The 24,435-nt window shown below is 58.4% G+C and overlaps 1 protein-coding gene across 2 annotated transcripts; it reads left to right on the top strand.

The window, feature by feature from the left end:
- Nucleotides 1-124: 124 nt before the first annotated feature.
- Nucleotides 125-23,822, top strand: SETD1B (SET domain containing 1B, histone lysine methyltransferase). Of its 2 annotated transcripts, XM_060170322.1 has the most exons (17): nucleotides 126-330; nucleotides 827-1,014; nucleotides 1,264-1,362; nucleotides 1,995-2,265; nucleotides 4,361-4,473; nucleotides 5,681-6,919; nucleotides 10,488-11,315; nucleotides 11,770-12,031; nucleotides 12,118-12,455; nucleotides 12,542-12,647; nucleotides 13,265-13,738; nucleotides 15,088-16,347; nucleotides 17,215-17,381; nucleotides 18,526-18,657; nucleotides 18,744-18,863; nucleotides 18,943-19,080; nucleotides 21,156-23,822. In XM_060170322.1, exons 2-17 carry the CDS (start codon nucleotides 841-843, stop codon nucleotides 21,327-21,329), a joined length of 5,895 nt encoding a protein of 1,964 aa, XP_060026305.1. In that variant the 5' UTR covers nucleotides 126-330; nucleotides 827-840; the 3' UTR covers nucleotides 21,330-23,822. The 2 variants fall into 2 exon arrangements, with proteins under 2 accessions (XP_060026306.1, XP_060026305.1); XM_060170323.1 differs by lacking the exons at nucleotides 13,265-13,738; nucleotides 15,088-16,347 and having other exon boundaries at nucleotides 125-330; nucleotides 17,233-17,381.
- Nucleotides 23,823-24,435: the final 613 nt, after the last annotated feature.

The following is a 24,435-nucleotide window of genomic DNA, read 5'->3' on the forward strand; positions in this document are numbered from 1 at the left end:
AGTGCCTGGGGAAGCGGCGAGGAAGGAGAGGGGAGGAGGAAGAGGAGGAGGAGGAGGAAGAGGAGGAGGGTGAGCGCTCGGGTCGGGCTCCTTAGCGGTGTATTGTGGGATGTGCGGCTACTGGGAGCCGAGCCTCCGCCGCCAGCCGCCTCCCGGGCAGCAGCAGCAGCAGCAGCAGCAGCAGAGGCGGCGGCAGCAGCTCCGGGCCCGGCAGCCGCGGCGGCGGCGCTCCCCCCTCCCGGCCCCCAGTCCGGCCGCCCCGGCCTCGGTTCCCGCGGGGGACACCATGTACTGGCTGGCGGCGCAGGGAGGCCGGCGCCCGGCGGGGATGTAAGCGCGGCTCGGGGAGGGAGAGGCCGCTGCCGGCAGCCGGGCGGCCCGAGCCCCCAGCCCCCAGCCCCGGCCCCGGCCCCCGCTCCGGCCGAGCGGTCGGGCGGGCGGGCGGCGCCAGGCCTGCCGCGAGCCCCGCGCCCGAGCCGGGCGGAGCGAGCGAGCTAGCGCCACGCCGGGCGGCCGGGCGGGTACCATGGGCCGGAGCCCGGGTCCTCCGGGTGCCCCGGGCCCCGCCAGTCTGCACCAAGGGCCCCCGGGAGCCCCTCGCAGCCGCCCCGAGATGGTGGCCGAGCGGGCGGGCGCCTAATTCTCCGGAAGGGTTATTCTCTCGCTCCATTCTTATTTTGGGGGGAGCCAGCGAGACAGCTCCTTTTGGGGCGCGCTGGTAAGGTGGGAGGGGGTGGGGGCTGGACGATTTGATTCCTTCGCGTGTGTGTAGAAGCGGCCGCCGCCGCCACCGCGGCGGAGACGACAACAACTTGCTCGTTTTCAGGTTGGGTTAACGGCATGGAGAACAGTCACCCCCCCCACCACCACCACCAGCAGCCCCCGCCGCAGCCCGGCCCTTCGGGCGAGAGGAGGAACCACCATTGGAGAAGTTACAAGTTGATGATTGACCCGGCTTTGAAAAAGGGGCATCATAAACTGTACCGCTACGATGGGCAGCATTTCAGCCTGGCGGTGAGTAGCCGGCGCGCCTCCCCGCCGCCCGCACCCACCCTCCGAGCCGTGGCGAGGAGGGTGGGGGCGGAAGGGTCCGATCGGCCCGGGGACCCCCCTCCTGACCACCCGGCCAACTGTCAGCCGGGTCCGTAGTCCTGGAGTTTGACAAGTGCCTGGAGAAGGGCGGGGGGGGGGGCTTGCCCCTGTCCCTGGGGAGTTGGACCAGGCCACCCATTACGTCCCCCCCCCACCGCTTCCTCCCCACAGATGTCCAGCAACCGCCCGGTGGAAATTGTCGAAGATCCCCGGGTCGTCGGGATCTGGACCAAAAACAAGGAGCTGGAGCTGTCGGTGCCCAAATTCAAAGTAGGGCCCCTCCCCCCTGCCCCGCGCCCCTAACCCCCCTCCCCAAGCCCCGAATTCGAAAATAACGCCAGTCTTGACCGAGCCCAGCCGGATTCTGAGTTCCCGCCGTCCGGGGCCTGGGAAGTTTTGGCGGGGAGGGGGAGATGGCAAAGAGAGGGGTGTCCCCTCTCGGCTACTGTAAACAGAATAACACTCGGTGAAACTGTAATCAAGGCGCTGATACAGTATCCTGCCCGCCCAGCTGGGGGCTCCGGGTCCCCACCTGGCTCCTGCCAGCCCAAGGGCTCGGCCCTGGGACCCGCCCCCCTTCCCAGCCTTGTGGCTTTAGGGGTACAACTTCCTAGCCCAAGGGGTCGCCCCTGCGCTGGCAGCAGGGAGAGGAGGATAGAGTAGGGGGTGGGGAAAGAGAAACTGTTTCTTTTTCCCCTTTCCTTTCGAACCCAGAGGACTTCCACGTTCCAAACGATTTAATCCTCCGCTTCCCGGGCCCGCCCGCGTGCATTTTTTTTTACAAAAAAAAAATTTTTATTTTTTACCTTTCATTGTTTTCAAAGGGCGGGCGAGTGGGGAATTTTGTGTTTTCCATTCGGTTTCAGTGTTCTCAACCTCCCTTCCCCCTCGTCCCCTGCCAGATCGATGAGTTCTATGTGGGCCCGGTGCCTCCGAAGCAGGTGACATTTGCCAAGCTGAATGATAACATCCGTGAAAACTTCCTGAGGGACATGTGCAAGAAGTATGGGGAGGTGGAGGAGGTGGAGATTTTGTACAATCCCAAGACCAAGAAGCACTTGGGCATCGCCAAAGTGGTCTTTGCCACGGTCAGGGGAGCCAAGGAGGCGGTTCAGCACTTGCACAGCACTTCGGTCATGGGCAATATCATCCACGTGGAGCTGGACACCAAAGGTGAGTGGAGGCCCGCTCAGGACAGCCATCGCGGAGGAGCCACAGGACCTGTCAGTGTGACCCCCTCCTCTCCCAGAGCCCCTCTTGCAGTGTTGGGGAGCCCCTCACTCTTCCTTAGGTGCCCCCTACAACCTTTTCTTTTGCCCCCTCCTGAGGGTAGAGTCACGTGGAGCCAAATGTGTTGTCTGTTGCTAGGAGACAAGCTGTAATTTACCAAATGTGCCGGTCCTTGGCCACTGAACCCCAAGGGACCACCCGGAGGCCTCCCCACCGCTGACACCCCCTCGGGCCCCGCGCGGAGCCCTGGTGGCCTGGGTTTAGGCAGTCCCCAGTGTTGCCGTCTGTGTTAGGAGAGAAAGCAGGGTTCGTTTATTTGTGGTGGGGGCGCTGACGGAGAGCCACTAGAACGCCTTTAAATATCCAAAGAGTACGTCCCTCCACTAAAAAGAGAGTCCTCCAGGGATCTGGAGTGCCCCTCCCCCACAGGCCGCCCCTTCCCCTTGCAAGTGGGAACCAATCTGGGCCCAGAGTGTGGTTTCATTGATAATGCTCCCGTTGGAGCTGGGCGGGCTGCTCCCGGTGCTCTAGGGTTGACACTGTCTTCCCTCCTCTCTCTTAAAGAGACAGCACCACCTCCCAAGCAGCGGAATCCCGCTCTGTGCTCACCGAGCCTCTGAGCGGCTGCTGGGAGAGCCGGGCTGGGGAAGCCATACCTCCCACCCTCAGGGTCCTGGGAGGCTTCTCCTCCGTGCTGGCTGGGGGGCTGGCAGGACTCTAGGGCATCCCCTAAAGTTTGCCTGTGACCTCTCTAGAGAAGTTCGTACCAATACAGAAGAAAGTGCCCGGTGCTCTGAGGCCCAGCCAGCCCTGTGACTGGGCAGGGACTGTTGGGTCCAGAGCCCCTGGGACGTCCCCTGGGAGACCCTGCATGGGAGGGTTTAGGTGAGTGGCTTCCAAGGGTTTCGTGAGCATGGGGTTTAGGGGCAACGCGGGCACACCAAACCCAAGACTGGAAAATGTAATCCTTTCTTTTTCGCCTTTAATAATGAGCACATATTGACTGTCTCTAAGACCTTGCTTGGGGATGCGGAGGGATACTGCTTCTGGGTGGGCACAGTTATCCTATAAACTCTTGCCAAACCTGTGCCTAATTCTGAGGTTCCTCAGGGCACAAGCCAGGTTCCTGTTCCAGTCACAGCGCCCTTCACCCCCCTTCTCTAGTTTCTCAAGTCTGTTGGGGAGACCCCTTGGGTGGTTGCAGGCTGACCTCTCCCTGAGAATCAAATGTAGAGCCCCTCTCCCATCACATGCCCATTTTAAGGAGTAGTCAGCCCTCACCAAAATTTCATTTCTGCAAAAAAAAAGAAAAAAAGAAAAGGCCCTTAGAGACTGCCACCAAGTTTGTATTTCAAGAAAGAGACCGGTAAAGAGTAGCTCAAGGAATGCGTCTCCTTTGCATATGTAAGCAGCTGCCTCAGAGGGCTCTATAAATATAGATAATCTGGCCCCCTGGTCTATAGAGGCCTCTCTCTGCCAGGGGGTGGGGCTGGGGTGGAGGGTTACCAGAGTGGCTCAGTGGGCCGGGGGAGGACCTTGTGGAGTTCACAGTAACGCAGTACTAGAGTGCATTTTACAAACTCTGACAGGCACCTGAGAGAGTTAACAACAAAACTGTCACTCCTGTGTCACTGGGTTTCCTCTTCACTTGCTACAAGGCCCTGGATGTTAAGTGGGAAGGTGAGAGGATGGGGATTACCCCTTTCTTTGGGTGGCATGGCCCAGGTGACAGGAAGGGGCTTTGTGTTGGGGCTGGCATTTCTGTATTTGGGGGAGTCCCAGCGCCACGAGGCATTAAATTCTGAATCTCAGGATCAGAAAAATCATACAGTTTAGGAGCTTCATTGAACAGATCGGACTCCGGAGTGAGGTACAAAGAGAGAGAAGTGGGAACTTGGTCAGGGTCACTTAGCTTCCCTAGGCCTGGGGTCCCAGGCACAGGGGCCCCAGGCACAGGGGCCCTACAAGGATGCCCACCTGTGCGGGCTGCCCCATCCTGGAGCCTCACTGAGTCCTCCCTCCCTTGCCTTTTCCACAGGGGAAACCCGCATGCGGTTCTACGAACTGTTGGTCACGGGCCGATACACACCCCAAACCCTCCCAGTGGGCGAGCTGGATGCTGTCTCTCCAATCGTGAATGAGACCCTGCAGGTGGGTTTATGGCTGTCAGTCCTTTCCCCGCCTCCCCACCCCATCACCAGCTCCCTTGATGTGGCTGGCCCCCACCCCACTTCACCATCTCCAGTGTCAGACACCAGGAAAGGAGCCTGGCTGTGCCCACCAAGGCTTCCAGCAGGGGGTCTGAAAGCCCTGTTTGCCAAAGCTGTCCTCTGGCATGGCCCCCAGCCCTCTCTCTGCACACGCTGGGATTCCCATCCCAGAGATCCAGAGTCCATGTGCTTTCCACGTTAATGCTGAAACACTGCTGTGTCCAGGGTCCTAGTCTCTGGTGTCCCGTGCACCCCTCTACCCCTGCCCCCAGAAAGCCGAGTTCAAGTCCCTCCTTCCAGAGCAAGATGGATTCCTTCCCCACCCACCACCTCCCAGGACCTCACCTGGACCACCATCTCATGGGGAGGTTCTCATCCCAGCTCCTACCCCAGCATCAACCCAGCCACCCTCTGGAATAGCTTTTCCAGAGTGAACAGTCTTTGCTTACTTGCTGGTCAGCTGTTTATCAGGCACTTTACGTGTTACACTATTTTTTTTTTTCTTTTCCGGTATGCGGGCCTCTCACTGTTGTGGCCTCTCCCGTTGCGGAGCACAGGCTCCGGACGCGCAGGCTCAGCGGCCATGGTTCACGGGCCCAGCCGCTCCACGGCATGTGGGATCCTCCCGGACCGGGGCACGAACCTGTGTCCCCTGCATCGGCAGGCGGACTCTCAACCACTGTGCCACCAGGGAAGCCCTACGTGTTACACTATTTAAACCCTAAAACATCAAGAGGTTGGAGGGACAAGGCCCTTGGCCACCCCCTCACTTCCAAGACCATCGTCTGCTATCTCTACCTGGAAGGTCTTTGATATCTGACAGCCTGGGGCAGGAAGGAAATCCCAGTTCACACCAAGATGTCAGGGTCTTATCTTTACTCTGCTTTAGGGATTAGGAAAAACCCTCAAGGTTCTCTGAGGATAATTGGCTACCCCAAGATTAGAGAAGGTGAGGACCATCCAGACACTCCTCTTAAATCTCCCCCCTTCCCTCTTCCACTGCTGCTTCCGTTCACTATGCTGCAGCTCTAGAGTGACCAGTTTGGCTCCGAGCTCCCCGGTAGCTGGAGTGAGAGGGGAAAACAGTCCCATTCTATTGCATGTTTTCCCCCCAGTGATCTCAGACCTCTCTCTCTCTCTCTCTCAAGCTGTCAGATGCCCTGAAGCGCCTCAAAGATGGTGGCCTGTCTGCAGGCTGTGGCTCTGGCTCATCCTCTGTCACCCCCAATAGTGGTGGGACACCCTTCTCCCAGGACACTGCTTATTCCAGCTGCCGCTTGGACACGCCCAACTCCTACGGACAGGGCACACCGCTCACGCCGCGCCTGGGCACCCCCTTCTCGCAGGACTCCAGCTACTCCAGCCGCCAGCCCACGCCCTCCTACCTCTTCAGCCAGGACCCCACAGTGACCTTCAAGGCTCGGCGCCACGAGAGCAAGTTCACGGACGCCTACAACCGCCGCCACGAGCATCATTATGTCCACAACTCTTCTGCAGTCACCGCAGTGGCAGGGGCCACAGCCACCTTCAGGGGCTCCGTGGACCTCCCATTCGGGGCAGTCAGCAGCAGTGGGGGCGGCAGTGGCCCTCCATTCAAGGCCCAGCCACAGGATTCAGCCACGTTTGCCCACACTCCACCGCCTACCCAAGCAGCCTCCGCTCCTGGAGTCACATTCAAGTCGGCTTTCTCTCCATATCAGACTCCTGTACCCCCTTTCCCCCCGCCCCCTGAGGAGCCCGCTGCCGCAACCCCCTTTGGGGCCCGTGACAGTGGGGAGTTCCGGAGAGTACCTGTGCCCCCGCCCCTGCCGCCCACTGAGCCCCTGACAAAGGAGAAGCCAGGCACGCCACCTGGACCCCCGCCCCCTGATGCCAACAGCATGGAGCTGGGCGGCCGGCCGACCTTCGGCTGGAGCCCTGAGCCCTGTGACAGTCCTGGTACGCCCACGCTGGAGTCGTCGCCTGCAGGGCCCGAGAAGCCCCACGACAGCCTGGACTCACGGATCGAGATGCTGCTGAAGGAGCAGCGCACCAAGCTGCCCTTCCTTCGGGAGCAGGACTCAGACACGGAGCTGCAGATGGAGGGCAGCCCTATCTCCTCCTCCTCCTCCCAGCTCTCCCCACTGGCCCCCTTTGGCGCTAACTCTCAGCCTGGCTTTCGAGGCCCCACACCACCCTCCTCACGCCCATCCAGCACCGGCCTGGAGGACATCAGTCCCACACCACTGCCCGACTCGGATGAGGATGATGAGCTTGACCTGGGCCTGGGGCCCCGGCCCCCACCCGAGCCAGGCCCCCCAGACCCTACCGGTCTTCTGGGTCAGACAACTGAGGTGGCCTTGGACCTGGCTGGAGACAGGACCCCCACCTCAGAGAAGATGGATGAGGTACCATGGTGTCTGTCCATCTCTGTCTGGTATTGGTTTTGTTTGTCTTGTGGCTCCCTCTTTCCTCCTTGAAACATTCACCCCGTCAGATAACTAGCTAAGACACAGAAGCAGCAGGGCTAGGGCAGCCAAAATAACAGATCACAAATAAAAAGAGAATGAAAAAAGGATACGAAAAGCACCAGGGGCTATGACTGAGCAGCTGGTTTGCTCTGAGCTCCCTAGCAGCTTTGGTGAAAAGGGAAACATGACCTAGATCTGTTGCTCTCCTTGCTAGGTATGGGAAGTCAAGACCTTTTTCTGGGGATAAATTCTGACTTGAGCTTCTTTGGTTGGAGTTTGCTGAGATCCCAGAGAGGTGGACTGTGGTGATGGTTTGGGGCCTCCTTCTCTGTTGGGAGGCTGGGACCTGATCAGGACTGGTCCTGACACTCAGGCAGATTTGGGAAGAGGGATCAGCCAGAGTGTTCTGCTGAGCTAGGTCAGGTGGCAGCTCTGGAGCACTGTCTCCTAGAACCTGGTGCCCTCTGAAGAGATGGGAAACCATGGTGGGCAGGGAGGACATTGAAATGTTCCTCCTCCCTCTCCCCCTGCGTCCAGGACTGAAGGAGTTAAGGGCTAGCCCGGGGGAGGGCCACAGCCAGAACCAGGCTGAGTTGACCACCCCCCACCCTCTGCCCACCCAGAGATCCTCCTCTGGGGTCTCACTGCAGCCTGAGGGTTGGGGTGGGTGCTGCTGCGTGCCACATTCCCTTGGGGGAGGATTCCGTCATCTTCCTTGGCTCTGCTCCTCCCCCCTCCTGGTCCAGGCACCTGCCCTGGCCCTCCTGGCCTGGCAGGCATGAACAGCAGGAGCTCAGACACAGCTCTTCGCCCCCCGTGGGCGGTAGGGAGGAGGGTCCCTCCTCCCTGAGTCCTTTGATTAGGCCGATGTGGCCGCCTCAGGGAAGAACAGAGAGGAACTTGGCTTGCCTGGGAGGGGATTGCAGGTGGCTGGGGCTCCTGGGGGCCTCCAGGCTGTTCTGGGGAAGTGGTTTCTGGCGCTAAGGGGTTCAGGCAGGGAGAGCTGACAGGTGTGCAGAGGTGGGGGGGCTGCTGGCCCTGCTGCCATCCTCCCTTCTTCCCTCCCTCTCCTGCCGGAGGTTAGGGGATGTTTATTTAACCATGCTCACTGGCTGATCCAGGGCCGGGAAGCCCAGAGGAGCCAGAGGGAATGAGCTTTCCCCCGGTGTCACTGTAGGAAAGGGGAGACTGAGGCCCAGAGAGCTGGGGTCGGGGATGCCCCGGGACATCAGCCCAGGGAAGCCCGGGAGTACTGATAACCTCCAAGATGGCCCTCGGGAGCCCCCTGCTGACAGTCGGGAGAGCAGCTCCCGGGTTCCTCCGGCCTGAACCCGAGGGAATCCCAGCCTAGGCTGACCACATGGGAGAGCAGCACAGGGGGACACTCCCTTTCTTCACAGAGGCTGATAGTTAAAAGTTCCGGCTCCAGTCCTTAAGTCTTGAGCCCCACCCCTGTCACTTACTGGTCATGGGGCCTTAGGGAAGTTACTTTCCCTGCCTGAGTCTCAGTTTCGTCATCTGTGAAATGGGATAGTGAGAGTAGCTGCCTCACACTAATCTCGGCTTAAGTTAGGTGCCACCTGGGAAGCTCCAGGCAGGGCTGGAGCTGATGCCGAATATTCAGCCGCCAGTTCCCGCCGGTTCTCTGCCCCCCGCCCCCGGACGCGGGAGGGGCGGAGGGAGGGGCAGGGCCACGGGCTGGGCTGGATCAGGGTCTCCTTGTGATTGGCTGGCAGCCGTGGCGGCGTTAACCCTATGCGTGCTGCGCCTGCCTTGCTGGGCGCTGTCCAGGACTGATCTGGCGCTGTCCCTGAGAATCAGGCTGAGCCTGCCAGTGCCTCCCTCGGCATGTGTGTGGGTCCCTGAGAGGCAGAGTGTGTGTGTCTGTAGAGGGGACAGAGCAAAAGCGAGGGCTTTCTTCTGCCTTAGGTTTGCTTTTCCTCTTCTCTCTCCCCCGCCCCCCATTTCCCTTTGAAGCCTCCCTCACCTGTACGTCTGACCTCTGACCTTACAGCCTGCACAGACCCTGCCCCCTCAGCCTTCAAATGCACTCCCTGGCAACCTACAAAGGCTCTGTCTTCCCAGCCACGTTCATCCAGGCCAGGGCCTGAGCCCCCTTCTCGCCTTGGGTCCTGACACAAGAGCCTGGGGGTAGCCCATCCCTCCTCGCCCTACCCCTGCTTTGCCTTCTTGCTCCACCTCTACCTTGTGGACCCCGTGCCCCACTCCAGTTCCAGGCCTCTGCATCCACCTCCCCAAAGCCCCATGTCTGAATGAAAAGAAGTCCTTTCCCGTTTCACAGCCAGGTCATGCTCGACTCCTCCCATTCACGTGGTGCCACGGTCCTGGATTCCCACAACCACCCCCTGACGCCTCGCTCAGCAGGCACCCTGGGCTCGCATCCCAGCCCTCTTTCTGACTGGCTGGGCCTCTTGGGCCAGTGATTTATGTATAGCTCTCTGAGTGTGTTTCCTCACCTGTCAAAAGGGATTGGACTAGAGCCCTACGTTGTGAGGTTAGGGTGCAGATGAGAAATACGAGATATTATGTGCTGACAACACTCAGCCCCACCGCGGCCCGTACTAAGACTATATGAAAAGAGTAACTAAGGAAAAACGTAAAGACATACCTCCTATTCGTGCACCCTCACTACTGCTAAACGCCCCTGCTGCTCGTGTCACCTTCTCTGCCAGGCCCTCTCTGCCACAGTGAAGACTACAGGCCAACTGGGAACAAAGGCTAGTGAGCCACTTCCTGGTTCAAATCCGGGCTCCATCTCTTAGTGGTTGTGTGGCCTGGGCAAGTTACTTAAGCTCTCAAGTGTTCCAACTTTCTCATCACTAAAACTGGTGATAACAGACCTACTTTACAGGGTTGTTCTGAGGATTAATTGAGTTAAGGTACGTAAAGTGCTTAGAAAGGTGCCTGGCCTGTAGAAAAGGCTAGAGAAGTTTTAACTATTAGTATTATCTTCTCTGAATTGAAACAGAGTCTCTCAAATTGAAACAGAATCTTTTTCCCTCTTCACACCTCACTCCCCTTCCCAGCTTTCTTTTTCTCCATGAAGGACTATATATTTCACATTCCTCCTAGTTATCCTTTGCCTTGTCCCTCCAGAAGTTCAGCTCCAAGACAGCAATAATTTCGTCTGTCTTGTTCACCACTGTGTTCTAGCACCTGGAACAGTGCCTGCTACACAGCAGGTGCTGAGCAAATGTTTGTTGAATGAATGAATGAGTGAATCTGCATGATAACCCCGTGAGGCAGGTACTGTGGTGCTCATCATGCAGATGGGGAGACTGAGGCTTAGAGAGATTAAACGACTTGCTTGAGGCCACGTGGCTGGCAAGGGAGGGGACCAGGATCAGAGCTGCGGAAGCCACGTTGCTCTCTCTGTCTTGTAGAAGGCTTCTTCTCTGACCTGCGGGTGTTCAGCAGGGGGATCTGGGAGCCTGCTGGGCCACCCGGGCTCACCCTCACCTCTCTCTCCTTGCTCTCCCTGCAGGGGCAGCAGTCCTCGGGGGAGGACATGGAGATCTCAGATGATGAGATGCCCTCGGCCCCCATCACCAGCGCTGACTGCCCCAAGCCCATGGTGGTGACCCCCGGGACGGGGGCTGTGGCAGCTCCCTCTGTGCTGGCCCCGACCTTGCCGTTGCCCCCGCCTCCTGGCTTCCCACCACTGCCCCCGCCCCCGCCGCCCCCCCCGCCCCAGCCTGGCTTCCCCATGCCCCCTCCTCTGCCCCCGCCACCGCCCCCACCGCCCCCAGCCCACCCCGCTGTGACAGTGCCCCCGCCACCGCTGCCAGCACCACCGCCCGGTGTCCCACCCCCGCCCATTCTGCCGCCGCTGCCGCCCTTCCCACCGGGGCTGTTTCCCGTGATGCAGGTGGACATGAGCCATGTGCTGGGCGGCCAGTGGGGCGGCATGCCCATGTCCTTCCAGATGCAGACGCAAATGCTGAGCCGTCTGATGACGGGCCAGGGCGCTTGCCCCTACCCGCCCTTCATGGCCGCCGCAGCCGCAGCCGCCTCCGCTGGGCTGCAGTTCGTCAACCTGCCGCCCTACCGGGGCCCCTTCTCCCTTAGCAACACTGGCCCCGGCCGCGGGCAGCCCTGGCCACCCCTGCCCAAGTTTGACCCGTCAGTGCCACCACCAGGCTACGTGCCACGCCAGGAGGACCCGCACAAGGCCACGGTGGATGGTGTCCTGCTGGTGGTGCTCAAAGAGCTCAAGGCCATCATGAAGCGGGACCTGAACCGCAAGATGGTGGAGGTGGTGGCCTTCCGGGCCTTCGACGAGTGGTGGGACAAGAAGGAGCGGATGGCCAAGGTGGGTGGGCGGCGCGGCCCTGCAGGGGGGCGGGCGGCAGAGACCCGGCCAGGCAGCCTCTCTCCTCCCCAGGCACGTACTGGAAACACCGCCACCCAGACCCCCAAAGCAGGATAGTGTGAGTGTTATTTTGTGAAAGCGGTGTGTCGATGACACAGGTGTGTACTTACAATGCGTTCCTTTTGGGTTCCAACCTCCAAAGCGCGAGGTCCCCTGCTCCGGTGCGGGCAGCTGTAGTAGCCGCTTTGCAGGTGAGGAAGCCGAGGGTCAGGGAGGCAGAGTGGGGCCCTGGGGGCGTCCTGAGTAGTCGGCACAAAATGAGGTAGGTTCCAGGAAAGGAAGTGCCCAGTTACCACGTGGCTGTCACTGTTCAGAGGACGGCAGGCTGCTCAGGGGACAGGGCTGGTGGCAGCGCCGTAACCACGGTCACCTCCCCCTCCTCTCTTGCACCCAGGCCTCGCTGACCCCGGTGAAGTCCGGTGAGCACAAGGACGAAGACAGGCCGAAGCCCAAGGACCGCATCGCCTCCTGCCTGCTGGAGTCGTGGGGCAAGGGCGAGGGCCTGGGCTACGAGGGCCTGGGCCTGAGCATTGGGCTGCGCGGGGCCATACGCCTGCCCTCCTTCAAGGTCAAGAGGAAAGAGCCGCCGGACACCGCCTCGTCTGGCGACCAGAAGCGGTTGCGACCCTCAGCCTCCGTGGATGAGGAGGATGAAGGTTTGCGCCCCTCTGCTCGCCGGGTGCTGGGGTCTCCTCCTCTCCCGCTTCCCTGGCCCAGCTCTGACAGCCCTCCTTCCCCACAGAGTCTGAGCGGGAGCGGGACCGCGACATGGCGGATGCCCCCTGTGAGCTCGCCAAGCGGGACCCCAAGGGCGTGGGTGTGCGGCGGCGGCCAGCCCGGCCCCTGGAGCTGGACAGTGGCGGGGAGGAGGACGAGAAGGAGTCGCTGTCGGTGTCCTCATCGTCGTCGGCGTCCTCATCCTCGGAGTCCTCGACGACCTCGCCCTCATCCTCAGCCTCCGACAAGGAGGAGCGAGAAAGCGCGGAGGAGGAGGGGGAGGGGGAGGAGGAGGAGGGGGAGGAGGAGGAAGGCCCCAGGAGCCAGATCTCCTCCTCCTCGACCTCATCCCTGTCCGATAAGGTACCGTTCGGGCTGGGGAGGCCTGGGGTGCTGGGCCAGGGGAGGGGTCCCTTCGGCTCACCTTTCCTCCGTCCCTCCCCCCCCAGGATGATGATGATGAAGACAGTGATGACAGGGACGAGTCTGAGAATGACGACGAGGACGCAGCCCTGTCGGAGATGAGTGAGAAGGAAGAAGGGGACTCAGATGGAGGTGAGCGGGGCTCCCGGCCCAGCCCGGGGTCCCTCTGCAGAGCGCAGAGCCCGTGCAATAGTCAGCTATACTCTGGGGGCAGATCTCTTGACTTTGAAGTGTGAACTCAGTAAAGCACAAACAGGGCATGCCCTATGATTCCTTTCCCGTGAAGTGTCCAGAAGGGGTCAATCCAGAAAGACAGAAAGCAGACTAGTGGTCGCTGGGGTTAGGGAACGGTGGATAGACGGGTGATCGCTAAAGGGAACGGGCTTCTTCTAGACAAGGGCTAGTTATCCACATTGTGAATATACTGAATACCACTGTATCGTTTACTTTAAGACGGTTAGTTTTATGTTATGTGGATTTCACCTCAGTTTAAAAAAACGTGATGAGTAGTTAGTACCGGCGCGCGCACGCACGCACGCACGCACACGCGCACACACGCACACGCGCGCACACACGCGCGCACACACACACACACACACACACACACACACACACACACATATACACACACACCCCCACCCCTGAGGGCTATGTTCAGCCCAGTGCCGCCAGTTGTGAGACGTTTGGTGAAGTACCTGGCTGGAGCACAGCAGATAATGACAGCGCCCCTGCCTGTGTCCCCCGCCCAGAGGAGACAGTGAGCATCGCCACCTCCAAGGCTGGAGCTGAGTCCTCCAGTGAGAGCTCTGAGTCTTCTGACTTCGAATCAAGCTCCGGGTCCTCCTCATCACCTTCCGAAGATGAAGAAGAACTGGCAGCAGGGGAGGAAGATGAGGCGGAAGGGGAGGAGGCAGCTGCAGAAGAAAGCGTGGCTCCCGCTGCCCCTGACGAGGACTTTGAGGACGTGGCCACAGGAGCACCCACGACGGAGTCGCTGGTCTCAGAAGAGGAGGTGGACATCGAGGCTGAGGACGAAGCCTCCGAGGCGCGGACCCCGATGCTGGAAGAGCCTCCCTTGCCTGTGGGTGTCGAGGAGCTGGCTGGCTGCAAGGAGCCCCCCGACGAGCCAGGCCTGAACCAGGAAGGGGCCAGGTTGCTGTCTCCAGAGCCCCCTGCTGGAGAGATGGAGGCCCGGCCCCTGCCATCCCCGGAGCCCACCCCAGGTAACGCTTGCAGCCCCTGGGAGGGCGGTGGGCATGGAAGCAGGATGTCCTCACCGTGAGAATGAGCCCAGCCTCCTTGATACTAATCACTTCACCTTAACTAGTCAGTTTCCTCATCTGTAAAACGGGATCTGTGGACTGTGCTTCCCCTCTGAGATCATGGGAGGGCAGAGTGAGATGACTTATGATGAGCCAGCGTGGAGCCTGGCACCTGGTAGACCCCAGGGGGGTCTGCTGCTGTCACCACTCCTCTGTCAGTATTCCCCTGGGGTTTAGCCCTTGGACCATTAATTAGTCCCACGAGATGCTCCCAGGAGAGGGGGTGTGGGTGCAGGTGTGTATGGTCATTTCCGTGACAGAAAGCAGCAGAGAAGGCCTCGGGGTGCTGGGCCAGTTGAGAAGAGGCCATGGACGCTGCCCCCTCCACCATCTTGGTGGAGCTGCACAAAGCATGTTAAAGGCTCTAACAACGCTGTCCAATGGAACTTTCTGCAGTGATAGAAACGTGCTGTCCAATGGAACTTTCTGCGGTGATAGAAACGTTCTCTCTCTGTCCTGTCCAATACTGTAGCCACTAGACACCGTGTTGCTAAGAGCAGTTGAAAGGTGGAGAGTGCCACTGTGGAACAGAATTTGTGACGTTGTCTCATTTTCATTAGTATAAACTTACATAGCCACATGTGGTTAGTTTGTACTGGTAATAGTCCTTGAGGAAAGAAACCCGTTGTATTTTGTTTAATTCTGTGTTATTTGGCTATAGAACCACAGGTCTTTGAATATTGTTAAACATATTAATTGAGCCTCTATTGTCGTCCCCAGTACTGTTTTACGAACTGATAATACAACAGTGGACCAAACAGACAAAAATACCTGGGGCTTACACTCTGGGGCAGGGTGATGGATAAGTTAGAAAATGTATTCTGTGACAGTAGAGATAAATGCTAAGAGAAAACCTTACAGGCTCTGAAAAGTCCTGCAGCAAAGAGACTTGTTGGATGTTATTTGATAGAGCTCATTTTCTTGGTCCATGGGATGTTCCCGGTTCACAGGAACACCGTTCTAAAGACAGTGTCGAGGGCTACAACCATGTCTCCTGCATCTTTGATTTACTTCCACCAACATTTATCAGACACCTACTGTGTGCCTGACACTGGGCCGGGTGCTGAGAGGTCCTTGAGCGGCTTAGCTGGAGGGGGACAGTCCGTATACTCACAGAACCCCTAGGGACCCAGAGGGTATGAGTGCATACCCAGAGACGTGTCAAGTGCATAGTAGGGCAGCATAAGTAGGGTGCTGAGGGACATCTGAATCAAATAATAAAGGTCTGGTTTTTGCCCACCTCTCTGCAGAGAACAACCTGGAAGCGGAGCCTGCGCCCCCCGCGCTGCTCTCCTTACCCCTGCAGCCACCGTTGCCGCCCGCTCGACCACCCCGGCCACCCAGCCCACCACCAGAGCCCGAGACCCCAGACCTCCCGCTCCCAACAGTCCCTCTGGAGCCTCCCCATGAGGACCAGCCCCCACGTACTCCAGGCCTCTGTGGCAGCTTGGCCAAGTCGCAGAGCGCAGAGGCCGTGCCGGCCACACCGAGTGGGGAGCCCCTGCCGTCGGGGGGCAGCAGTGGCCTGCCCCTGAGCTCCCCGCAGCTGCCAGGCAGCCCCTTCTCCTACCCATCCCCATCCCCCGGCTTGAGCAGCGGGGGCCTCCCGAGGACACCTGGCCGGGACTTCAGCTTCACACCCACCTTCCCTGAGCCTGGTGGGCCCCTGCTCCTGCCTGTCTGTCCCCTCCCAGCTGGCCGGCGTGATGACCGGTCTGGCCCCCTGGCCTCCCCTGTGCTCTTGGAGACAGGCCTGCCGCTCCCTCTGCCCTTGCCCTTGCCCCTGCCCTTGGCATTGCCCGTACCCGTCCTGCGGGCCCAGACTCGGGCCCCCACCCAGCTGCCACCCCTGCTGCCTGCTCCGCTGGCCCCCTGCCCACCCCCCATCAAGAGGAAGCCGGGCCGGCCCCGGCGATCCCCGCCGGCTGTGCTCTCCTTGGATGGGCCCTTGGTCCGGGCGCCAGGAGGGCCCCCCCTGGGCAGGGACCTCCTGCTTCTGCCAGGCCAGCCACAGACCCCTGTCTTCCCCAGCACCCACGACCCCCGGACCGTGACCCTGGACTTCCGGAACGCGGGGATCCCGGCTCCCCCCCCACCCTTGCCCCCCCAGCCTCCTCCGCCCCCACCTCCGCCACCTGTTGAGCCCACCAAGCTGCCCTTTAAGGAGCTAGAGAACCAGTGGCCCTCTGAGGCCATCCCTCCGGGTCCCCGTGGGCGCGACGAGGTCACCGAGGAGTTCATGGACCTGGCCAAGGTGCGGGGGCCCTGGCGCCGGCCACCGAAGAAGCGCCACGAGGACCTGGTGGCCTCAGCCTCCCCCGAGCTCTCACCGCCGCAGCCCCTCTTTCGGCCCCGCTCAGAATTTGAGGAGATGACCATCCTGTATGACATTTGGAATGGCGGCATCGATGAGGAGGACATCCGCTTCCTGTGTGTCACGTACGAGCGTCTGCTGCAGCAGGACAACGGCATGGACTGGCTCAATGACACGCTCTGGGTCTACCATCCCTATATCCTGCCAGGCAGGGTGGGGGGGCTGCACCTCCCAGGATAGCGCACATCACTGTCACTTACGGAGCAGTGTCTATGCCGGCACCGTGCCAGGCTCTGTACAGAGTCATCACTGGCACTTTTAAACACTGCCCTCTGTGTCAGAATTGGCAGGTCTGGGGGCTCAGTGTAACAATGTGATTGTGCAACATGGCAGAAGCAGGGGCTGACAGAAGGTTCACTCTCCCTGGCTCCCTCTCATCGCCTAATTTAATCTTCCCAACAGCCTAGTGAGGTAGGGGCTGCTATTATTCCCATTTTACATCTGAAGAAGCCGAGGCTCAGAGAGGTTAAGTTACCTGCCCGAAGTCACACAGCTATGAAGTAGCAGAGTAGAGATTTGAACCCAGGCAAATGTGGCTCCAGAACCTGCGTTCTCAGCCACGATGCCACGCCACAGTCGGGTGTTACCACAACCCTACGAAGTTGGCGCTGCTTTTATCCCTGTTGTACCAAATGAGTTCATTGAGCTTATTTACTCTGTGTCAGGAACTCTGCTAAGCAGCCTAAGCATCTGTAGTCATTCCACGGGGCATCATCATCCCCAATTTGCATATGGGGAAACTGAGGCAGAGGGTAGTTTTAAAAAAAAAAAAAAAACACCCAAGGCCATGCAGCTGGGTACCTGTCAGAGTTCTGACCACGGTGGAGTTGGCCAGTGGGCAGGTGCAGGGAAGTGGTGTGGGTGTGGACCGTGGAGCTGGGCGTCCTCGGCCTCCTGCAGATGGGTCTGAGGGTGGAGAGGCCAGGCCCGGGAGGGCGGGTCTCCAGGCAGGACTGGGAGGGGCTCTCCGAGAATGTCCATGTGGCCCTTGACCCACACCCACCCACCAGCCTCTCTTCAGCTAAGAAGAAGAAACGGGACGACGGCATCCGGGAGCACGTGACAGGCTGCGCCCGCAGTGAGGGCTTCTACACCATCGACAAGAAGGACAAGCTCAGATACCTCAACAGCAGCCGCGCCAGCACCGACGAGCCCCCCACGGACACCCAGGTACGGCCATCGGGGCCTGGACACCCCGGAGCCTCCCGGGCTGCGCAGAGGGTGGGGCCCTCCCGGAGGGCGTGTCAGGCACCAGGAGCAGTTGTGGAGCCAGAGGGGCCGGTGCATGGAGCACGAAGCGTGCCACTCCCCTGGGTGCTCAAGCGTGAGAGGTGAGGTGAGGGCCGGGTAGGGGAGAGCCTCCGAAGGGTTTTAATCAGGGATACGAACAGAGTTGAGTTGCATTTCCAGAAGTTTCCTTCATTCTTCTTGAAATTAAGGAAATAAATTGGGTAGGTTGGACATGGGGGGCCGTGTGGGAAAAAGAAGATGCATTTGAAAGACTCTCAGGAATATTTGAACATTAGAAGGTCAGATGGATGGGACTGGGGGGTCTGACTGGTTACAGGAGGCAGAATGGGGTGGGACGCTGCTGGGTCTGGCCTTGGGGACTGCGTAGCTGGATGCCAAGCACTGAGGTGAGAAGGAAGGTGGGATCCCCACTTTGGGATGGTTTGAGTTTCAGGGTTTGTGGAACATCCAGGTCGTGAGGTCTGGCGGACAGTTAGATATATGGGTACAGTAGAGAGCTTGGGAGAGGGACGTCTGGTCTGGGGACCTAAATTTGGGCATCATGAGGATGGAAATGTTAGCCAAAGGCCACAGCAGGGGTGAGCCGACCCGGGAGAACATCTGGAGGGGAGTGAAGCTCCAGGTGTCAATGGTGGGGACAGAGGAAGAGGGAGGCCAAGAGAGGGAAGGGATGCGGGGCTGCTGGGAAGAACCGTGATTTTGAATGAAGCCACGGGGTGTTAGGTAGACAGACACCCACCATCTCTGTCCAAAAAGCAGAGATGCTTTCAAATCTAGCTGAGAAGGGAAACGATGGCAAGAGTGAAGAGAACGCTGCGTCGTCTTGTTTAAGATTAGAGGAACTTGATCACGTTCAGATTCTGACGGGAAGGACCCCGTAGAGGAGAGGTGGCTATTAGGACGCTCGGAGCAAGGAAGCTGGGAAGCTAGGGCCACAGAGCTTACGGTGGGGTTGCCAAGGGTGAGACGGGGATGCGGGTTCCCTGTGGCCAGCTCCCCCAGGCGGCCGCACCCCTCTCTGATCTGTCACCCGCCGTCCCCATCCTTGTACCCATCCTCACAGGGCATGAGCATCCCAGCGCAGCCTCACGCCTCCACACGGGCCGGCTCGGAGCGGCGTTCCGAGCAGCGCCGCCTGTTGTCCTCCTTCACTGGCAGCTGTGACAGTGACCTGCTCAAGTTCAACCAGCTCAAGGTGAGGCTGGGCCCCACCTGGGGCGGCCGGGGCGGCCACAGAATCCGGGACCAGGGCTCTCACCCCCATCCCCTTCCCTCCCCCAGTTCCGGAAGAAAAAGCTCAAATTCTGCAAGAGTCACATTCACGACTGGGGGCTGTTCGCCATGGAGCCCATTGCGGCCGACGAGATGGTCATCGAGTACGTGGGCCAGAACATCCGCCAGGTAAGCGCTGCCGGCCAGGACAGGTGTCGGGGTGGGGCTGCGGCCAGCCCCGCCCAGACTGAGGCCTCTTCCTGGCCAGGTGATTGCGGACATGCGGGAGAAACGTTACGAGGACGAGGGCATCGGTAGCAGCTACATGTTCCGGGTGGACCACGACACCATCATCGACGCCACCAAGTGCGGCAACTTCGCGCGTTTCATCAACCACAGCTGCAACGTGAGTGCCCGGCTCGGGGCCGCCGCCCCTGCTGCTGTGCCTGGAGGACCCGCAACCGGAGGGCACAGGAACCGGCGCGGCCTCCTTCCCGAGCTCGGGGCCCACAAGGATAGCGGGGAGGGAGGTGGAGGTGTGAGGCCTTATCCGAGGAGCCGTTCTCTGAGCTTCAGTTTTCTCATCTGCAAAATGCACATAATGAGACCAGAGGTGCTCGTGACATGGTCCATACAGCTGGTATTAACAGAGTTCCTTCCCCGTGCTGGGCGTTTTCGATGCCCAGCAGTGCTGGCCAGTAGAACTTTCGACAGTGACGGAAGTGCTCTGCATCCTTGCTGTCCACTGATATACACGTGTGGTGTTGAACGCTTAAAACGTGGCTAGTGTGGCTAAAAAACTGAGTGTTTTTTTTTGCGGTAAGCGGGCCTCTCACCGCTGTGGCCTCTCCCGTGGCGGAGCACAGGCTCCGGACGCGCAGGCCCAGCCGGCCATGGCTCACGGGCCCAGCCGCTCCCCGGCATGTGGGATCCTCCCGGAGTGGGGCACAAACCCGTGTCCCCTGCATCGGCAGGCAGACTCTCAACCACTGCGCCACCAGGGAAGCCCCCAAAACTGAGTGTTTAACTTAAAGAGTCACACTCGGCTACTGACGGCTGACATGGCACAGGTCTGGGTGTGGAGGTGGGCGTTGATAACAAGGGTGGTCCTCTCGTGAATATAAGCACGGGGAGCTTCAAATGGAGGACAGGCACCCCTGGCTGTAGGTTCAGGTCTTGGCATCGCTACTTAGTGAGCGACTGTAGGCAGGTCACTTCATGTCTCGGTGCTTCAGTTTCCTAATCTGTAAAACTGGGATGATAACAGTCCCTCCTCGTGGGGTGTTGGGGGGACGAAGCGGGTTACCGAGGGCAGGCCTTCTGTGCAGATACAGCGGGCGCTCAGTACGTGCCAGCTCGCACGACTGTGACTTGATCATACCCTGGGGCCCGTGGGGCCTTCGCTGTGCGTCTCCTGTGAGAGCTGAGGGGTAAGAGGGAATTACCCGGGTGCGGTCATGAGTGAGTGAGGTGAGGCCTGGGCCAAGGAGGGAGAACACCTGTTTGAGGGGCAGTGGGATGAGGTAGGGGGCAGAGGGCAGGGTGAGAGGATGAGGTTGGCGGGGTTGGTGGTGGCTGGGTCACTCAGCCTTGTAAGCAGAGCTGAGAACTTTCTCTAAAAGCCGAGGCCGGCTATTGCCCTGGGGTGACGGGATTTGCTGTCCCTTTGGAAACATTTCCCTGGCAGCTGGGTCAGGAGTTATTCCGAGTTCAGAGAGGCAGCGGGAGCCGCTGCAGTCCAGGCAAGTGATGACAGAATCAAGAGGCCCTTTGAGGCAGAAGCCGCTGGGCGTGGTGGGCTGGATCCAGCACTGCTAGAGGGGAGGCGGGGGGCAGATGCTTGGGGGACTGGGTGCGTGGAATGGCCGCTCCCTAGGTCTGAGTTTACTGACTCAAAGTTGTCTCCTTGAGCTGCCAAAAGGTGGATATGGAGCAGCTAGTTGGATCTGGGGGCCTGGAGTGCAGGCAGGCAAACCTTTTCTGTAAAGGACCAGGTAGTAAGTATTTTTGGCCGTGTGGCCCAGACCATCTCATAGCAACTACTTAACTGCCATTGTAACAAAGGTAGCCATAGGCAATATGTAGTGAATGAGCGTGTGCCAATAAAACTTTATTTTCAAGAACAGGCAGCGGGGGGCCGGAGTTTGCTGACCCCTTCTCTAGAGCTCAGAAGTAGGGCCTGGGCTAGAAACATAAATTTGGGGATCACCTGCGGTATAAAAGTAAATTGGATATTTCCCTGCAAAATTTATTATTATGACAATCATGATTCTTATTTAATATCAGAGACAGGGGGCCCTGGTCCGCCAGATGGGGGAGCCGAGGCCTAGGGCAGGTGGCCAGTGGGCAGTGGGGTCATGGGGCCAGTACATCAGGCCTTGAGCACGGGGCTCGGTCGGGTTTGGGGGACTGCGGTCAGGGAGGGCCCGGGTGGGGTCCCAGGTGGGTCGGCTCACCCTCCCCCCCACATCCCACCCACAGCCCAACTGCTACGCCAAGGTCATCACCGTGGAGTCGCAGAAGAAGATCGTCATCTACTCGAAGCAGCACATCAATGTCAACGAGGAGATCACCTACGACTACAAGTTCCCCATCGAGGACGTCAAGATCCCCTGCCTCTGCGGCTCTGAGAACTGCCGGGGGACCCTCAACTAGGCCCGGTGCCTGGGGATGTCAGCCGCCCCCGGCGCCCGAGCGTGGACCCCTGGCCCCGGGGCCAGACCCCACCTCCCACCCCCATTTCAGGTGCTGTCCCTCTACCCAGCAGCCGTGCCAGGGCCTGGCGCCCCCAACACTACCCCCAGGACCCACCGCAGCTCCAGCCCCTCAGTGGGAAAGGGCTTCTCTGTCTCTCAGCCCGTGTCTCTTTCATTTTTTTAAAGAAATGCTCCTTTCGGGACTTTGGTTTCCGGTGTAAATGTCTCCCCCCACCCCCCTACCTCCCCGGCGTCTCCCCTTCCTCCACCTCTTTCTCTCTGTCTTCTCTGTCCAGCCTTCCCTTCCCGGTCAGCCTCTTCCCATGAATGCTGCTACGTTGTTTTCGTCTTCTCATTCTTTTCTTCTTCTTCATGAGAAAAGACGCTTTAACCATTGAAATGTGAAGGCAGAATCAGAGAGTGGGGACCCCAGGCAGGGGCTGCGTGGTTTGATGGTGTGTCGGTCCACGTTCTGGAACCCTCCGGGCCCGGGCGCCGGGCCAGGTGCTGCAGAGGAGGGGGGTCGGGCCAGGCGGCTTTGACCTCAGAACACTACGGAAGGCCCGCTCTCTGCCGGCGGCGGACTCAGTGAGAAGACCTCCCCCTCTTTCCGACCCCTCTCCAGTCTGTTCCTTCCCCAGCAGCCTGGGGGTGCCTTCCCCCCTCCCCCAGCAGACCCTGGTGGAGCCACGCTGGTCCCAGGCAGGAATTTCCCCTGGGGCTCTCCCTGCCACCCCACACCCCTCCACCCCCCAAATCTTGGGTTCAGTGTTTACTTTCTCATTCGAATGCCAGCGGGGGGGCGGGGGCTGGGGGGGGCTGGAAGGGTTGTGTTTACTTACCCTCTCCTGCCCTCACCTTCACCCCCAGGGGAGAGAAGCACCTCCCACCAGGGCAGGCGGGTCCTGAGTCCCGCCACTACGGGTGTCTGACCGAATGAATGCCTGACCGAATGCGCGTGTGGCGTATTTTTGTTTGCTTATAAGCTTCACCCGCTCGCCCCCAGCCTGTAGCCTGACTCACCCTGCCAGCAAGCCCCTCGCCCCAAGAAGTCAAGAGCATATTTATTTTCAGAGTGAGAAGATTTATTTCTCCCAGAGAAAGGAAAATCTTGGAAAAGATTTAAAAACTCAGATCTACGTCTGACAGGTTTTTGGTTTTTTTTTAACCCTTGGCATCATCTTTAGAGTTCCTTTCCACGGATTTTTTTTTTCTTGTGCGTGTATAAAATCAAAACAAAGGGGGAAAAAATAGGTTTTTGAAGTTCAGAACAGATTTCTGTACATAGGCTGCCATAAAGGACTTTTTTTCGGGAACATTGTTTCTTGTAGAAACATGTGGGAAGACTTTTTTGCTTATTTCTTTGTACTTCCAAAAAAAACCACACACACACACACACACACACACACACACAAGCAAGTCCCCCGCACCCCAGAAAGCAAAGAAGGCATGTAAATAATTTATGGAAAGTGACTGTTGTGACCAGGAGTCATCCTCACCAAGACGGGAGAGCTCCCGGCGGGGCTGCCCCGACCCTGCAGATGCAGGCCCGGAGCCTCTGGTATCTCAGCTTGTGTCAAGCTTGTTATCATGTAAATTCTGTACAAAGAATTGTTATTTTTCTCTCTTTTTTTTGTCGTTGGTGGTTTTGTTGTGTTTTTCTTTTTTTTTTTTTTTCAATTTCTTTACCCCATGCCCTCTCTGTTTGAGACTATGCCCACCGGTTTCAATCTTCATGAAATCGGTGGCATTAAGACACGGAGGGGGACCTGGGCACAGCGGCAACCTTCTCTTCCTTTTGCGGTTTTCTGCCTCATTGTGCAACTGAGGAAATATTTATTTTTCACATGAGGAAATGTGTAGTTTGTAGAGATGGCCGATTTAAGTCACTTCTGGAGCCCCCAAGGGGCTGTCTTCAGTCTGTCCCCTCCTCCCGGAAAAGAAGTGGGGCAGGGGTAATGTGAGGAAACCAGGGTCCAGGGTCCTGCCTCACCCCTCACTCTGGCCTCACCTTGCCCAACCAGCCTTCCCTACGGGCGAGCAAGGGCCTGGACCCTCCCTGTCCCCAGGAACCACCCCCCCCCCCGTCCCACCCCTGAAATGGCTTGCAATAGCCAGAAATGTGTCAACTCATTTTTCTTTCAATGCCTTCATTTTCATTGAAAAATGAAAATGCTTTTGAAGAATTGGGGGTTTCTGCTTTTTCTTTTTCTTGTCCTTGCCCCCCGCCGCCTCCCTCCTCCAGCAAAGAAGAGAACCCATAAGTTTTAGGGATGTTTGTGCATATAGATTCTCATCGTACGTAACTTGTTTTGAAGAGAAGTGTTTCCGTTGTGGGTGTGTCTTGCTGTAAATATTTGTTCATATTTTTGTGAATTCAATACTATGTACCATTGTATTATAGTAACTTTTATAAAGCAAACCATAAATATACTGACTTTTCTTACAGATACGCCATCTCCCTTGCTCTCCTCTCTCTTCTCCTCCTTCTTTCTTTCTGTTGGGGGCACACCCTGCTCGCTAAGGAGCGGGTGCTCCGGTAGTCAGGGGTAGGGGTGGAAGGAGCTAGGTGGGGTGTGGTACATTCAGACCATCTGCTTTTTTAAAAACCTATATATATTTTTCTTCCACTTTTATTGAGCTGTAATTGACATACAGCACTGTAAGACCAGCTGTTCTTAAACTCTAAGCCTGTAGGTGGATTCTTTGAACTGGGACAAGTTATAGTCAGACTAGACCTTCCACAGCTTTCAAGTTTTCCTTCTAGAACTCTTCTTAAAGCCTTAGGTATCTAACACTGCTAATGGTCTACAATTAAAGGAAACAAGATCAAATATCCTATTTCTATTACTAGAAGATCTTGGAAAGGTGGTTCCTCAGAAATGATTAACACTAAGGGGACATCACTCCGGTCTGTGAGGCAGGAGGGGGCTGATAAAACAGTCACCAGTTGAGAAGAATTAAATGTATGCAGTGTTGTGGGTATTCCACAGGTTCTGTGCCCCATAGGTCTCAACTCTGCCTGATCCAGTGGTGGGGTAACTGAGGGACCCACGGAGAGTTTG

Source organism: Lagenorhynchus albirostris, chromosome 14 (assembly GCF_949774975.1).
Source record: "Lagenorhynchus albirostris chromosome 14, mLagAlb1.1, whole genome shotgun sequence".
In the NCBI taxonomy this organism is placed as follows: domain Eukaryota; kingdom Metazoa; phylum Chordata; class Mammalia; order Artiodactyla; family Delphinidae; genus Lagenorhynchus; species Lagenorhynchus albirostris.

Coding starts and splice junctions, on each gene's coding strand:
- SETD1B (XM_060170322.1), top strand. CDS start 841: ATGGAGAACAGTCACCCCCCCCACCACCACCACCAGCAGCCCCCGCCG. Junction 1,015..1,263: donor GGCAGCATTTCAGCCTGGCG/GTGAGTAGCCGG, acceptor TCCTCCCCACAG/ATGTCCAGCAACCGCCCGGT. Junction 19,081..21,155: donor TCATCAACCACAGCTGCAAC/GTGAGTGCCCGG, acceptor TCCCACCCACAG/CCCAACTGCTACGCCAAGGT.